The following is a 17,795-nucleotide window of genomic DNA, read 5'->3' on the forward strand; positions in this document are numbered from 1 at the left end:
AGTAAAGGATGAGAGGGTACAGTTGTTATCAGTTCCAAGGCTTAACAGTGAAATTTAACTAAAGAAGGATGTGGACCCAAAAAGAATGAGACCTCCTGAAGACAAGTCACATCAGCCCTGCAAAGAACTGATGGCTCCAGTAGGCCGATGGGGGACCCATGAAAATGGGACTTTCAGGGAGCACGCCCCTTAAATTGCAATTGAAATAGTCTCTCACTTTTCTTCCTTCAGGTGACAGTAAAGTCACCATGCAAGATGGGATGTGGATCTGTGCATGTGTGTATCTAAGTATGTTAGTGTTGGAATAGTTCAGGAAGAAAAGAAACTGCTAAAAATGAGAATTCAACTTTCAGGATTTGTCTGAAACTTTACTCAAAGAGATTTCTCAATAAAAATTATCACTTGTCTAATTTACCGCTTAGGTTAGCATAGCGCACCTGCTGCTACGAGAGCCCATCAGTCTATCTAGTTACATTGGGGTGCTTCTGGATGAGTCTAAGAACTCTGACCCTTATCACCCGGGAATGGAAAGCCCACACAAATACTTTTCTTTCTCTAAAAATAAATGGAACCCAGGACTTTGAGGATATCAACTCATTAGTAATAGAACTGAAAGTCTTTTTAATATTAACAGACAGTAAATTCATTATAATAATTACAACTTGACCCTAAAATGTTCTAAAGTGCTCAGTTACCTCAATGAACTTAAATGCCAAAAAACCGCCCGTGCTGGGCAAGGCTTATATGAAGAGCTAGGGTTGACTAAATTCCCTTTCAACGGTAAACTGCAAAGTAGTAAATCACAGGTTTCTACCTCCTCGCTGAATTCTATGAGGAGAAGGAAGAGATCTGAGAGAATGCTTGTGGTTACAAACTGCTGTGTGAGGTCGAAATCGTCAGCCACCACACTTCATGGGCTCTTCTTTAAAAACCACAGCAAAACAAAGGGATGCAAACAAAGGTGGCTTTGAAAGGTCGCCACGTGAGGGAAAACCGGAGATACCAGGGAGGAATGACCCTGAAGAGGGGACGGTAGCTGCCCTTTCAGCTTTCCACGGGAGTGGTCTCTGGGGTTCCTGGGCTCACGGCAAAGTGGGAAATGGGGGTCTCGGGTGCTCCCTTGAGCTCCGATAGAGCCTGCGGCTCCTCTAATTCCAGGACCACCCGGCTCAGAAGGCCTTTGAGCAGCTGCATTTCTCGGAGCAGAAGGTCCACGTCTGGTTTCAGGGCTCCAGCCGAGTGTTCCAGGATGGGCGGAGCGCAGGCTGGTGGCCCAGCCGTGGGGGCGCCGCCCGCCAGGAACTGCAGTCCCGCGGAGGTGGTGTTCGGGATGGAGGTGACCGAAGGTACCGATCTGGACACCGGGGGCTTTCTGAAGGAAAGCGGCTTAGTACCCGGCGCCAAGGCTGCTGCCCGCGGGGCCGGGGCGGTGGTGGAGGCCAGGTCCGGGGGAGAGCCTGTGAACGCGGGACGCACTGAGTCGTTGCCCCTGGGCGCAGGGGTGGGGGAGAGGCGTGGGGCTGCGGAGGGGCGTGAGGGCGGCCGGAATAGGGGTGGGAAGGGCGAGGATGGGGAGATGGGAAAGGTGGAGGCGGGACAGGGGAGGGGGAGATGGGGGAGACTTGTGGGTGCAGAGAGGTGAGGCAGCACTGCTCCCCGGAGTGAGCATCCCGGGAGGGCGTGCTGTCACTCACCGAGCCCCGGAAGCTGCAGCCACGGGCTGCGTTTCCGGACACTGCGGGTGGCAGTGGCCGCCTCGCACCAATACGATTCGAGCTCTTCGACCTCGGGCTCCGGGACCGTGTACTCGGCGCCCCAGTCGAAGCGGCGCACGGCGCGACTGTACTTGTAGAAGGCGAACTGCAGCGGCGTGTCGCGCTTCTGCGGGTGCAGGCGCGTCTCGCAGCGCAGGACCACCCCGCCGCGGGCCGCGCCGCGCGTCCCCTCGGGACCCATCACCCTCAGCACCGGTGCCTGGAACAGCTCTGCGGAGAGGGCGGGCAGGAACCAAGGCCGGCTTGTCTATGGCCCTGCAATTCCTCTCTCTCTCCCTCTCATTTTCCGCGAGGGCTCCTCGCCGACCCGGAGGCCAAGACGGGGTGGGAGCAGGCTGTGTGTACGCGTGGAGGGAGGGAGGAGAACCTTCTGGAATGTGCGGCGGGGACCGAGTCCAGGAGGGACGGCAAAAGCTTGAAGGGAGGTGGGACCAGGCCTGATGCTTCCTATCTCATCCCGACTGACACCCAGCTCGAGTTCTCCAGGCTGGAGGAGGGTACGCGGCGCCTGCCTCACGGGACCATAGGGAGCAGCTCCGTCGCCTCAATCCCACAGCGCCCCCTACCACCGCCGCCGCCCTTCTGGCTGGGGCTGGGGCCCGAGCTGCCTTCTATATATGCAGTCCCCAGCGGGAGTAAGAAGCCAGGGTGTGCATCGGGGGGAATGGGCGCCAACCTCCGAACAGGCTGCAAGTCGAGCACTCCACTGCGGAGGAGAGGACAGCGCCCAAGGTCTAGCAGAGAAATCCGCCAAGTGGCAGCTATTTGAACTTCCGCCCCTCCTTTCCCCGCCTGATTCCCGTCCTCGGATTTCCCAGGGCTCGTTTGCCTCCCTCCTGGGCCCCAGGTCTCTCCCACCTTGCACAGTCACAGCCACCTTGGAGGAAAACATGGGCGCGCTCTCCACCGGGATGCGCATGGTGCCAGAGCACTGGTAGCGTCCGCTGTCGCTGGCGCGCGCCTGCAGCACCGTGTAGTTGGCGCTGGAGTGGAAGTAGCGCACGGCCTGGTCGTCGTGGTAGTAGTGAAGCTTGTAGACCACCTTGTCGTACCAACCGCGGCAGCGCATGACCAGCGGCTCGCCCTCGAACACCGCAGCATAGGGCACTTGTAGGATCAGCCAGTCTATGGCAGACACCACAGACACGCTAGACTCCACAGAAAATGCAGTCCCGGAGGTGCCCCAGCCTCAGCCTCCCTGCTTTCCCCCCTTAGCTGCTCTTCCTCATCTCCCACCAACTCCAGCCCCTTTCTTGAGTGGGCAGACCTTCCCTGGCGGTTGGCACCCAGGAGCTTCATAGCCCAAGGTGCGTTCAGAGGTGACTGGGGCGGGGGGAAGGAGAAAGGCTGGTCTTTCATTAGACACTAGGGAGGCAAAGATGCCTGAGACGTTGTTCCAGTCTCAAGGAGTATTGCCCATCAGAATCAGGTTTAAACTCCTCAGAATAGCAGCAGGGCCTTCCCAGCCTGGGCCCTGCTTACCTCTCCAATACCATGTCAGTGTTCTCCTCTGCCTCATTTCTGTACCCTCCCCACCTTTCACTCCTAACACAGACTAAGTTCCAGCCATGCTGAACTGCTGAGAGAATTGGCCCTTCTCTGAGCCCAAGGCTTTTGTACCTGTATTCTCAGCCAAAAAGTCCCTCCACCTGTTTAAGCTGAGGCCTGCTCGTCCTGCCTGTCTAGGCTTAGACCTTATCTCCTCCAGAAAACCTATCTGACAACCTAGGACAGCCTTAGGTATTTCCCACAGCACCCCAGATTTACCCAATCACCACGATCATCATAGCTAATGTTCGCATAGCCCTAGCACATACTAGATGCCATTTCAGGTGGTGTACATTGAGAAAGAATTCTGCAAGTATTAGCCACAACCTGTACACACTCCCAGTCTGTAAGCAGTAAACACTGTTTATTGTAGTCAGTATATTATTGCTCTCACTAACAATTTCCAAATAAGAAACCACAGAGTACGAATATGAAGTGTATGTAAGTGATAATCAGAACTTTGAGTGATGTCCTTTAAATTCTGAATACAAATTGTGGCCCACCAGGCCAAGATTATATAATATTCCCTGTGAAGGAGCCAATCCTGAACTTCAATGAACAAATTATTGTTATTTTTTTAATCCTGTTTAGAAACCCTTCAGGCCGGGCGCGGTGGCTCACGCCTGTAATCCTAGCTCTCCGGGAGGCCGAGGCGGGCGGATTGTTTGAGCTCAGGAGTTCGATACCAGCCTGAGCAAGAGCGAGACCCCGTCTCTACTAAAAATAGAAAGAAATTAATCGGACAACTAAAAATATATAGAAAAAACTAGCCGGGCACGGTGGCACATGCCTGTAATCCCAGCTACTCAGGAGCCTGAGGCAGGAGGATCGCTTGAGCCCAGGAGTTTGAGGTTGCTGTGAGCTAAGATGACGCCATGGCACTCTAGCCCAGGCAACACAGTGAGAGTCTGTCTCAAAACAAAAAACAAACAAAAAAAAACCCTTCAAATATCTCTGGAAAGTCAGTTTCTCAATTGACTCCTATGTATACATGTCTGTAATAAAATTTTGATCAAGTGCTCTATTCAATTGCTGCTTTTTTTCTTTAGCAACATGTCATAATTCATTTTTAATCCTCACAACAGCCAAAGAGCTAGATGCTTTTATTGTCCCTACTTTACTGATACGGACACTGAGGCACAGAGATGCATCATACTGTTCAGTCAAGAGTAATTCCTTCATCTGTGCTCAGCCTGCCCAGGGACACTCCCTTTCCTGCTCACCCCTCCACACTCCCCAAAGTTCTCAGTCCAGTATCCCAGGTCCTCAGACCCTCTGCTATTCTGAGCTGGTCTCAGAAACAAACAAAAATGTTCATTTGCCTCACACGGTGGCAGGAGGGTAAGGCGGGCACTTTGGGGCTAGGCTGCCTTACTGCATCTCTCGCATAGTGCCGGGTCTACTCCAGAGACTCAAGACAGGCCCCAGTGTGGCTCTTGTTTTCTGCCCCTTGGGAGTGACCCAGTATCACCAGAGGAGATACATGCTCCTCCCCCTGTGCTCAGACCACTCACCATTGGATACAGAGAGGTGGATGGGGTCACTGACCGGTGCTCCCCGTGTCTGGCATCGATACACCCCTGGAGTCTGCACCTCGATGCTCTTCTTATGAGAAGGCAAGAGTAGGTGGCCCAAATACCAGAGAGTGTTGATGGGCCGGAGCTCCAGGAGCAGAGGGTGATATCCATCACACCTCAAGGTTACCCGTTCCCCCTTGAAGATTGTGGTCCAAGGTGGGTGTAGAGACAATATGGGCTTCTCCAGAGTAGCTGGGGGCATATAGAAGGAGGCAATGTAGAAAGAGAATCAAGGCGAGCCGCCCAAAGATGTGGTCTGAGGTTGGGAAATCTTAGAAAACCCCAGCTTCCAGGACCCAGCCCAGGTACTAATCCATCTTCGCAGGAGGAGAGACCACATTTTTGAGACTACAAACTACCAGTCCATCAGTCAGCACCCATTTCTAAGTGTATAGAAGCAAATTTAGCTACAGGGATTGATGGAGGGTGGAAAGAGACACTGTCCTGGAACAGCCAAGAAGTGGGGAGTCCACCTGAGCCTGTCATATAGGGGATGGGAGTAGAAGTTGTAGAAAATTGGGATAAGGAACGTGTAAGACTCACCAGCTTGCCCACTGCTTGGAACTGCAAAACAAGCAAGAAGGGAGAAGAGAATGTTGGAGATGAGAGGAAAGGCAGGGACTCCTGACCATGCAAAAGACTAAATGTTGTCAAAGCCTGTTTTTCTTCTTCTGCCCCTGGTTTCCCCAGCTCTGAGAAAGCCCCCTCTTCTTTACCCCTTCAAACACAGGTAATGAACCTCTTAGGATGTGAGGATCAAAATGCCCACCCCCATGCCCCATACCCTGCCCCACCTTATTGTCCACCACCCAAAGTCCTTCTGCCACTGCCACCTCATTGAGGACTCACCCAGGAGCAGAAGGACCGTCAGTGCCCACATGACGGATCTGCCTACAGCAGCTGCGGAAGGATGGAGATGTGCTGCCGTGGGATGGGGAAGAGAAAGAAAGAGGTGGCCAGTGGCTGACCACTGAGTGCTAGGAGATACTGCGGCTTCTCCCACCCATTCCCAGCTCCTGAAAACAGTGGACTGGAGAGAGGAGGAGACAGACTGAATATGTGTCAACCCTCAGGTATCCCAAGAACCAGGCACTGTCCCATCTACCACCTCTATAGCCACCTCACAGCTCAGGCCAGCCCTGACTCCTACAGTGAAGGCGGGCACAGCTTATGCCCTCTGCAACACGAGAGAGCCCCATAGAGCCCCAGGCTCCAGCAGGTGACTCTGCCACCTTCAAGCTCCCACCGACATTCCACCCCCATCCCACCTCCTCCCCACCTTCCAGCCAGCCCTGCAAGCCTCAACTGAGGAAGACACATCCTCATGTCCTCAAGGTCTACCCAGGTCCTTTTTTCTGCTCACTCCCCATGACAGACATTGGCATGAGGCCTAGTGAGGTCAATGTTGGGCAGCCTGCACCCAGAGCTCTCATCCTCCCACAATGAGGAGACAGAAAGGCATGAGTCACCAACCGCTTTGGCATGGCCCTGGTGTCCAGTTCCCCAGTCAAGGGGAATGTGTTTCCCCTTTTCCCTCCCTTCCTGAAACCCTAAATTCTCAGAAATTTGAAAACTCTTCTTTCCTACCCACCCCAATGATTTCACTCTGTGGCTCCTCCACTCCCTTGTCCATTTATTCCTTCCTTCCACCTGTCCCTGCAACCCCTCCTCAACCACACATCAATCCCAGAACTCCTGACCTGCGGCACAGAAGTCCTGACCTGCAGCACAGAAGTCACTGCAACAGCCCCTCAGAAACTTCTCAGGTCCGACCTCCAGCTCTACTTCTTGTGCTCTCTGGGCCATGTGATCATACCTGAGCAATGGGAAACCTGAATTTTCATGTAAATACTTAATGAAGTTTCCAACCTGATAGTATGTCTCCTTGGACTCTATCCTCTCCTCACCTGTGGCTGTTTAGAACCGGGGCACCTCCTTCCCTTGGAACTCTGGCAGAAAGAAGATCAATTATCAGACACTGTCAACTCTCAGTAAGATAGTATCTTTCCCTCTTGCTGCTGCCCAGAGTTCCACTCTGAGAATTCTCCCATATTTTAGCTTAATGTGCTGGCTAGTCCCTGTTAAAAGTGCAAATGCCTCTTAGGGAAATGTGACTGGTCATTTAAATTGTGCTCACCACTTCAGATCCTGTTTCGAGAGCAGGTTTTGATTAGAGAGAGAGAGAGTCATATAGGCCTACAACTAGGGGAGTATTTGATAAGGAGAGAGAGTGGGGGAGGGAGAGAAGAACTAGGCACTGAGAGGAAAGATGATCAACTGCTTGCTTTAGGAGTGCCCGGGCTGGGCAACACGCCTGTGCTTCCCTACACCTGGCCTGACCCCTCATCTCAGGGCCAGTATGGGGCTCCCCACATCATCCACAGCCTGCCCCAGAGAGCTCACTTCTGCACCAGGCCTGTGTCCCTATGATAAGAATGCAATGCCATCGTCAGCTCTCCTCGTAGTCTACACAAGACTCTATTTGGCTTCTCATCACCCAGAACACACATCTCAGCCCCTTTACTGGATTCCAGAAAAAACCTGACTACACCAAACATTCATGAGTGGTATTGTCTTCCCTAGAAATCTCTGGAATCATTGGTAATGTTTACATCATACAGTCAGAATTTGACTTGAAAAATCTCCCACACAACATTTCTTTATTTTGAGCTCTTCTCTCAATTATTCCCAAATCGAATCTTTTTCTCCATCCAGAATTTTTCCCCTCAGAATTTCTAATTTCTTCACTCTTTTACTATGCAGAGAAATTTAGCAATTATCATTTGTTTGTTATTTTTTTCTATTATTTTTACTAAGGTTACTAATCAGCTGATACCATTTGTTACTTAAGCGATTTTTTGACACCAATTACGACATAACTTCTGGACAAGATATGCCATCATTCGATAAAAAAAAAATGTTCTCAGTGATGACGATGATGATGATGATGAGAGAACACTGCTGTTGCCGACAATAATGACATCGGCTCACTTTTAGTGCGGGCCTTAGTGTGTGGCAGGCACCACGCCACTGCTACACAGATATTACTTTGTTTAATCCTCACAAGGCCCTTTGAGGAAAGATTATTAGTAGCCTGTTTTTACACACACGGAAACTGAGATGCTAGAACTGGCATTTGAATAGAAATCTATCTCACTCCAAAATCTGTTCTCTGGTCTCCCTCTGGTTGTCAGGGATTCAAGGTGCTGCTCCTGGCAGACTGTCATCATTCATCTTCACAAGTCCCATCTCTAGTTTCTTAATTCTTTTTTACCTTCATTCACACTACTGCTCTCCTCTCCTCCACACAAGCACCCACTGTACAATGGTTACTCTGTGTTTCTATATATATGCATGTATTTGTACTTGAGAAATATTTAGTGTGATTAATTTACATAAATAGCATTGTTCTAGATATTATTTCCTCTTTTTCTTTTTAAAATTAATCCCATGTGTTTAAGCTTCATTCACGGTGCTCTACGTGCATCTCGTTTCTTGCTTTTGACTGCCCCGGTATTCCACAGCTCGCTTCCATCACACTGCGCTCATCCATTTCCTCAACACCCTGGTTGCTGCCCACCCTTGGCTACCACAAACAATTCCACAATGAACTTCTTGACACATATTGTAAGCGCTGAATGAATTCATACGTGGAAAGGGCTCTGAACAGGGCCTGGTGTGTAAGAAGCTTCGTTAAGCCAGTGCTAACGTGGATACGATGCTTCCCTACAGAGATGCTGCCATGCTTCTACGGGCTGTGTCCCCGGGAGTGGGCCTGCAGGCTTATGGTCCTGAGTTACTTGTATGCTCATTCCAAAACCAACACCTACTTTTTTGGCCAGTCCTGACAACTCTACCTTCTAAATATATCTTTTCATACAGTTATTTCTTCACCTAGTGGCTAGAGAGACACTTTAAAAATGTTAATCGTATTGTGTTATTCCCCCTCCCAATCTCCCAAAGGTACACTCAGAATACATTTCAAACACCTTCCCATGGTGTACAGGGCCCTGCGGATTGGGCCTTTGCCTGACTCTTGACCTCATTCCCTATGACTGTCTCCCTCCCTCACTCTGATCTAGCTACACTGTGTTTATAACGGTTGCTAGAACATTCCATGCTTAATCTTGCTCCAGGCCCTCACTTGCTGTTCTCTCTGCCTGAAAGATTCTTATTCTCTTCTTAAATCTTCACAAGTTTCACTTCCTCACGTCACTCAGATATTACCTCCTCAGAGAGACCGTCACTAACCACACTATCTCAAGTAACGTCTCCTAACTATCATTCTCTAGCTCTGTATTTTGCTTTATTTCTCTTTGTAGCACTTGTCACTCCCTGACATTGCATTCATTTGTTTGTGGTAGGTTTTCCCTCATTAGAATGTAAGCTCCATGAAGGTAGTAATTTTTCTTGTTCACTGCTGTATAACCTAGAACAGTGACAGCACATAGCACATGCAAAGTAGGTATTTGTGGCACAAATAAAGCAAGACAATGAATACTGTGAGATTGCTCTCAAAAAGGGCTGCACTTGTTTGTACTCCCACTAGCAGTGCACAGGCCTCCTGTTCTGTCTTGTCATCGATATTCAGTATTTCTTTCTTTTTTTTTGTTTTTGGTTTTTTTTTTTTTTTTGAGACAGAGTCTCATTCTGTTGCCCGGGTTAGAGTGCCGTGGCATCAGCCTAGCTCACAGCAACTTCAAACTCCTAGGCTCAAGCGATCCTCCTGCCTCAGCCTCCCGAGTAGCTGGGACTACAGGCATGAACCACCATGCCCGGCTAATTTTTTCTATTTTTAGTTGTTTGGCTAATTTCCTTCTATTTTTAGTAGAGACAGGGGTCTCGCTCTTGCTCAGGCTGGTCTCGAACTCCTGAGCTCAAATGATCCTCCCGCCTCGGCCTCCCAGAGAGCTAGGATTACAGGTGTAAGCCACCACACCCGGCCAATATTCAGTATTTCTTAACTTTGTAATTTTGCCAAACAAAATTTTCTTTTCCTAAATAAGAACATTTTTAAAATTACTTTTCTTGAATGTAAACTTTTTAATAAAAAAAATTTCAATACCAAAGGAGTATAAAGGCCAATTTCAGAACATTGAGCAGTATTTGTCTGAAGGAACTCTGGCAGGAAGACTGTTGGAGACCTCCACATTTCTCCATGTCTCCTCTTGTTCACTGGGAAGGGGGAAGGTTAATACCAATAGGGAAGAAAACTTCAAGGAGGCAGGACTAGGATGAGGTCTATCTTAACACACACCCTCTTAAATTTCCCCCTAAGATTCTAGGTCACTTTGTCCCTTCCCTTGCCTCTTAAGTTGTAACTGCACCAGGTTTTCCTACCTTGGACTGCTGGGCTGGGCATAGGGGCCTTTTTGTCTGGGAGGAGCAATGTTACTCCATATCTGATCACCCAGAATTATAGATTCTTTCTGTTAACATCTCTCAGATCATTATTCTCTATTCCTTCTGTCCCTACCCAAGGCCCTTTTCTCCTTAGGCAGGATGAGAGCAATAGCCTTCACACTGGGCCCTATACCTAGAATCTACCGCCCTCAACCCTCTCCTATTCACCCATTCATCCCATACCAGAGTACCAGAATAGCCATCCTAAAGATCACTTTTCACAAGTTGCTCCTCTACTCAAAATTTTGCCTACAGGTCCATTTTCTTCAGCTGCACATTTAAGAGCCTCTATAGCCTATTCACTTCTCCATTACTATTTCCTGTTATTTTCCTCCACCGAACTCTCTATTTCAGTTAAGGAATTACATTTTTCTATGACATCTGCATGTCATTTCTTCCCCTCATGCCCTTGCTTGCATCATCCCACCTCTGAAATGTCCTTCCTTCTCCTTTTCAGTTCTCCAGGTCCTACATGTTCTCCAAGGCGCCACCCACATATTATCTTCTTCATGAAACTTACCTGATCACACAAGTCAGCAGTGAGTGATCTTTTCCCTGAGTTCCTGACTTGTTCATCATCATCTCCACTTCCAAATGCACAGCTGGTAGTACAATATCCTCTCTATAGAGTTTGGTGTTTGATATGTTCTAAAACAAATTAACATGGTAACTGTTAATAAGCACCCACTTAAGAGTTTTGAGGGAACTCAAGAATGCATTTGGGGAACTACAGCCTAAGTTGTGAAATCTCCTATTACAGACAGCTTATCTGCTTGATCACTGAAAGATTGAAAATATGACCATTCTTCAAAAAAGAGCCTTGGATAAGACATCAGAATTTAAGGCTAATAGGCTTAATTCCTTATTGCGTTCACTAAAAAAATGTATTGAAGTTTCACACAAAAGTAATATATCAAGATAAAGAATATACAATAGTATTCTCAATCTCAGCACTCTGAACTTTCAGGCTGAGGACCCATTTTTCCTCAGTTCTGGAAAATTCATAGCCTTTAACTCTGAACATTGCTTCTCTGACATTCCCTGTATTCTCAACTTTTGGAACTCCTATTGTAGTATGTCCACCACAATGTATATCTGCCTCTGAGTAATTATTTATTGAGGTCAATGATGGGGTCACGAATTCCATGGATGCAGCCTGTGGGCCTGTGTAAGGTTATCTATTACCTTGTGAACTTTATGTTCTAAGGAAAATAATATATACGTAAAATCACAACCAAAAGCTTTTGAAAAATTTTGGATTCTCTCAATCTATTTTCCATGTCTCTTAAATTTATTCTTACATTTTCGACCCATTATTTCTCTGCACTGCATTTGGGTGGATTTCTCAGTATACTCTTCCAATCTACAATTCTCTTTTTGATAGTGTTCAATCTAGAGTCTATATTACCTACTGAGTTTTTATTCCAATATATTTTATTTTCAGGTTTTTTTTTTTTTGTACTTCTAGGATTTTGAATTGGTTCTTTTTCCTCTCTTCCTGTACTTGTTTCAGTCCTGCCTGTTTTTATTTCAAAAGATTTTATTCTTTTTTTATAGATGTTATTTCTTCATTTCTTTGAGATGTAAACCTACTTATTTCTAAGTCCTTTCAGGTTATTCTGTCATTCACATCTAATTGAGTGTGATTTATTTAATCTCCTTAGAGTTGAGTTAGTGAATTGTCTTTTATGGTGTCTTTCCCTAGACCACCAGGTCCTGAGTCCAGCAGCGGCACGTGGGGCTATTAATTCTCAGCCATTCAGGCTATTGCATCCTGTTCCTGAGTCAGCTGGTGGCGTGGTCGAGGTCCTGGTTTCCTGTTGCTCTGCTATCTCTATTCCTTCATTCTACCCCTGGGACAAAGCTTTTTTTAAATAGAGGGTGGATACATTTTTACAACTTGCTTTTATGGGAGAGGGAACTCTACTCCAGCCCTTCTTTCAAGAGCGTTTTGTCCTCTTAACCCATAGGAGCTGAATTACCAGTCACCCCTGTGCACTTCCATATCTGAAATCTACCCTGCTCACTTTATCATCTTTCTGTTTCCTTTCGTGTCCATAAAGAAGTTTATGTTGTTTCTCAGCATGAATTATATTTTTAAAAATATATTTTATCTATCAGTGATACATGTTTGGAAGAAAATATTTAATGCAAATTGAAAAGCTTTTTTGACTACAAATTCTTACATTACAGCGTATTTTCTAGAAGGGGAAATCATTCCTGTTGCTTCTTCTCACAGATGTATAAAGAAATAAAGAAACATGTAATATAATCTACTTAGACTCTTGAAAATCATCCAATCAAAAATATGAAACTAATTGACCTGAAATTGAGGGATTATTTTGTTATGAACAGAGAACTGATTTAGGAACAGAACTATAAATAGGTTCTTTTCAGAAATGAGTAAATGTTGGAATTTCTCAGGGTAGTGTCAGGCTGGGCTTTAAGAATGATCTAGTCCCGCAATTTTGAAAGTGTGGTCTGCATATTCCTGGGGGTTACCATAATGATTTCAGGGAATGTGCAAATTCAAAGCTATTTTTATAATAATTCTAAGAGGCTGTTTTCCTTTTTCAATGGGTTGACATTCGCATTGATACAAAGCAATGGGAGATAAAACTGCTGGCTTCTTAGCACAATTTAAGGCAAATTAATACCAAACTGTATTTTTTACCATCATATAAGTAGAGTGAAAAAGAAGTTCCTTGATAGAGTAGTAAAGAAATACAAATTAAATTAAAATTAGACCTCAAGTATACATCTTTTTAATATTCTATGTGATGAAGGAGGAAGACGTACTTCTTTCTGTTCTATAGTGAAATATGAAGACTGTCTTTAGGAAGGGCCTTGTGTGATTGTTTGAGTTCTAAGCTGTACTAGCTTCTCTTTTCAGGGAACAACATTTTTATTGGAAAGAAGGACTGAAATACTATAATCATTCAGACTTCGGTGTTCTGCAGACATTTCTCAAAATTAATCAAAGTGACCATGCCACTTCATGGAAAACATCCAGCAGTAATTATTGCCAATGATAAAATTCAAGCTTTCAAATGAAAATTAGAATTTTGGAAAACTAATATCCATCACCAAGTACTTGACAGCTTCCCAGTAAGTAAAGACTTTTCTGATGATATTGGTGGTGATATTAATAATGTGATTTTAAAAATATTGTGTATAATTAAATGGTATCAACATTTGGAAGATCTATATAACTTTGTGAACCAATGTTTTCAAAATGACCAATGTATGAGTAAAAGATCCATTTAAAGTACAGGAAGGGCCAATGGATCTTAATGTAACAGAGTAAGAAATGTTTATTCGTATAGTTTCAGATTCTATATTGCAACTAATCATTAAGAAACTATCCCTTGCAGAGTTTTTGGTACAGAATCAAAGAAGAATACTCACAATTATTTGAAAAGTCTCTTAAAAGGTTCCTCTCTTTTCCAACTAAATGTCTGTGTGAGATGAGGCCAGATTTCTTTCATAAACTTCAACTGAAACAACATATTGCATATAGAAGTAGATATGAAAATCCAACTGTCTTCTATTCAGTAAGACAAGGAGCGGAACAATGCTACTCTTCTTCTTTTGTTTTGAAACATAGTTATTCTTTATAAAAATAATTTATTTATGTTAAAGTATAATTGGTTTATAATTGTTAAGTGAGTTAATAAATATTTTAAGTGTTTCTCAGTTTCAATTTCTAACATGGAAACTTTCAACAGATATAAATCACATAAACATAAGGTCTTTAGGATCCTCGATAATTTTTAAAGTGTAGAGGGATCCTAAGACCAAAAAGTTTGAGAACTGCTGATCTATCTAAAGAGTCCAACAAATTCTTCATCATCGTCAAGAAGGGTTTTGAAAAGAAGATACTCATGCTATGCTTAACTAATACAATAATGCATTTGTGCCCAAGATACCTCTGGGGTTTCCATATCTCAGGGATATAATGGAATTAGGGATGTTGACAGGGAAGGCAACTAAAATGTACTTCTGTGTATTATTGGTATACTTGTCTGTCTTTTCCAGGAAAGTGTGACCTCCTTCGAGAGCTGAGATCATGTTAAATTTATCTTCTTTTTTCCTTGTAACACCTTGCACAGTACTTTGTATATAAATGTCAAGTTAAATGAAGGTGCTTTAGTACTGAAAAGATTAGCTATCTTATCTGATCTGGCTAATGTTGGAGGAAATGTATAAGACATATATAGTAGTGACTTTAATATAAAAAACAAGCACTCACCAAATTGATTGATACTAGGAGTACACTGGGAGCAGTCTTTAACAGGTTGGCGTGGTTACTTAATATAAAGAAAATGTAAAGGACAAGATAGTAAATACTGATACAATAAGGGAAAGAACTACTCCAAATTGCAGGTAATAAACTTGGCTTCTATTACCTCTAGAAGGTAAAGACAGAAAACACAAAGGGATTTAAAGATGATTTAGAGAAATGTGTGTGTGTGTGTGCGTATTTTTTTCTTTTTTTTGCCGGGCATGGTGGCCCATGCCTGTAATCCCACTACTCAGGAGGCTGAAGCAGGGGGATCATTTGAGACCAGAAGTTCAAGGTTGTAGTGTGCTGTGGTCCTACCACTGCTCTCCAGCCTGGGTGACATAGGGAGACCCCATCACTGAGACAAAAAAATTTTTTTAAAGTGAGAAAAAGTACTTAAATGTATGCACGTATATATTTATTTATTTATTTTAAAGGAGCTCTAAGTGCCTATCAGAGAAGCTAAAAAAATTATTAGTAACTTATATCTACCAATGTACTCTTATCTCCCAGTCAGCCTCTTAAAGGTAACAACTATCCTGACATTGGTATTTCCATTTCTGTGCCTTTAAAAAAAAAGTTTTATCATATGTATGTGTGAATGCCTAAACGATATATTCTTTTGTTTTTAAACATTGTATAATATTATATGATATCTCCTGGGACTTCCTTTTTTCACTAGATATTATATTTCTGATTTCTGTTTATATTGCTGCTTCATAGCTATGGATTATTCATTTTTACTGTTACATAATATTCTACTCTGTGAAAATGTGAAAATAGCACAATTTATCCATTTTTCTGCTGATGGACATCTGAGGTGACTTCAAATTTTTGCTTTTACAAACATTGCCACTATAAACATTATTATACCTGTCTTCTAATATACATATGCTAAAATTTCGCTCTCGGGTCTACATATGTAGGCATTGAATTCTGAGTTACAGGGTATGCAAGTTGAGTATTCAACTTTATAAGATAATGGATGTGTGTAACACAGTAAGAAATATATATTTGGTCTCTGCCCCTGGTTCCTGGCACAGAGCTACTGAAACCCTGGGAATTTCCTGAGAGGGAGGGGAGGGAGGAACATCTTTTGTTATTTATAATAAGCTCCTTCAACAATACTTGAGTTTATGCTAATGAGGTGACTCTTGGGAAAACATGGCTGGCTGCCAGAGGAACCAATCCTGTAATTAGAGGGTTGGTACTTTCAGCCCCACACCCTGACCTGCTAGAGGAGACAGGGGCTGGAGTTTGAGTCAGTCACCAAGGGCTAATGATTTAATTGATCATGTCTATGTAATGAGGCCTCCATAACAACCCTAAATGATGGAGTTCGAAGAGCTTCCAGGTCAGTGAACACGTGGAGATGTTGGGAGGGTCGCGTGCCCAGAGAGGGCATGAAAACTCCGTGTCCTTTCCTACATACCTGGTCTTATGCATATCGTCCATTGGCTGTTAAGTAAACTGCTTTTCTGAGTTCTGTGAGTCATTCTATCAACTTATTGAATCCAAGGTGGGGTTGTGGGAAGCCCTGATTTACAGCTGGTTGGTCCCAAGTACCAGAAGCCTGGGACTTGCAATTGGTTCCTGAAATGGCAGCAGTCTTGTGGGACTGACCCCTTAACCTGTGGGGTCTTTGCTAACTCTGGGTAGTTAGAGTCATCATTGACATATTGTAGAACATCCAGTTATTTTCCGCGGAGAATTGCTTGGTGTGGAAAACTCACACATTTGGTGTCAGAAGTGTTGTGAGTAGAAAACAGTTTTTCCTTTGATGTGCTTGCTATCTAAAGTTAATTTCTGAGACATCGAACATAGCTGTATTGGGACATCTGCTGGTTACAGAATTCTAAACTGTACAGGCCATAAACCAGACCCAGTGTAACAACTCCTCTTCCCGGCCCTCTCTCCCAACCTCTCCCGGCTAGACAGAAGGAGATAGCTAAACTCTCTCTCTCTCTCTCTCTCTCTCTCTCTGCTCTGTTCTTGCCATTCTCATCCCTGATGGTGGGAAATCTTCCCTCTGAGGCTTCTAGGTCTTTGGCCTAGGCTGGGTCCCCTGGACAGAATCAGGAGCTTTTGATGATGCCAAGCACAGCACTTATCCTTTAAGGTCCAGCTTCATTCCCATCTTCTTCAAGATGCTTTCCCTTATTATGCTACCCCAACTCAATTCAATTAAACACAATTTGCCGAGGGCTTATATATGCCTCATTAAAGTAGACATCATTGAGACGATGCAGAACAAAGAGCTCAAGGAATACTCTCAAAGAGCTCACACTCTGGTGAATTGAAATAAGATAATAAAAAATTAAAATACGGTGTAATGATAGAGGTGTACACATACACAAGGATGAGGAGAACAGAGGTGACATTTATCTCAGCCAGCTGCAACCATTTTTTTCTTCCCTGATCTCTGATAGCTTTCACTATCTGCAAATGAATTCCCTATTTAGCAGGAGTTTACAAGATGCATTCATGAAAACGGAAGCATTAACTGAAATCAACTCCATGTAGGATGGTTATAACATATCTTTGTAGACACGTCCAGCATGGTACATTGGCAATTGAGTTTCCATTTTTCAAATCCAAAGTCATGACATATCTCTGGTCATTTCTTTCAACTCCCATTCATACAGTTGTTAATCAGTCCTCTCAGGCTATGGTGATATTTACAGACCTCTATCAATTCCCATCTGCCTCCTGATCCTTCCCCTTGAAGGTGCGAGGAACCACCATAAAACTCTCCTTTAACCATCAGTACAATCTATTTCCTTGTTTCTTTGTGGCATGTCTAGAATGATCATGTACACATCTATGTTAAACATTGTGGGTCAAAGCTGCACAGAATAAATGGCACAAAGAAAGGCCACAGTGGAGAACATCACACCATGAGATTCAGTATAACATGGTAGAACACCCATTGGCTAAGGTCATTATAAAGTGCTGTGCTAACTCACTGACCTAAGCGGAGTCTGCCAGGCTGGCTCTCATTGGCTGAGAACGTACAGTAGCAGTCCAAGCACAGAAAAAATTATTAATAGGGAATTAAAATACAGTCATATATGTTATTAAGGAAAAAATATTTCAGACACAAATGGATTAAAACAAATTTTTGCTGTTCTGGCAATATTATATTTAATCACATATTTCTAAGCTCTGTAGGATATTATGGTAAATTTTTATATACCCTGCTTTACT

General features: G+C 44.4%; 1 protein-coding gene across 6 annotated transcripts; it reads right to left on the reverse strand.

Moving 5' to 3' along the window:
• Positions 1-562: 562 nt before the first annotated feature.
• FCRLB (Fc receptor-like B) lies at positions 563-6,923 on the reverse strand. 6 transcript variants are annotated; one of them, XM_012639598.1, is made up of 8 exons: positions 6,808-6,923; positions 6,622-6,716; positions 5,750-5,800; positions 5,444-5,464; positions 4,838-5,092; positions 2,634-2,900; positions 1,695-1,985; positions 563-1,457 (listed from the first exon to the last, which is right to left on the reverse strand). In XM_012639598.1, exons 2-8 carry the CDS (start codon positions 6,704-6,706, stop codon positions 1,045-1,047), a joined length of 1,383 nt encoding a protein of 460 aa, XP_012495052.1. In that variant the 5' UTR covers positions 6,707-6,716; positions 6,808-6,923; the 3' UTR covers positions 563-1,044. The 6 variants fall into 6 exon arrangements, with proteins under 6 accessions (XP_012495052.1, XP_012495054.1, XP_012495056.1 ...); XM_012639599.1 differs by lacking the exons at positions 6,622-6,716; positions 6,808-6,923 and adding an exon at positions 6,180-6,201 and having other exon boundaries at positions 679-1,457; XM_012639600.1 differs by lacking the exons at positions 6,622-6,716; positions 6,808-6,923 and having other exon boundaries at positions 1,695-1,840; positions 5,750-5,794.
• Positions 6,924-17,795: the final 10,872 nt, after the last annotated feature.

The sequence above is a fragment of the Propithecus coquereli genome, unplaced genomic scaffold (genome assembly GCF_000956105.1).
Source record: "Propithecus coquereli isolate 6110/MARCELLA unplaced genomic scaffold, Pcoq_1.0 Scaffold140, whole genome shotgun sequence".
NCBI classification, from domain to species: Eukaryota; Metazoa; Chordata; class Mammalia; order Primates; family Indriidae; genus Propithecus; species Propithecus coquereli.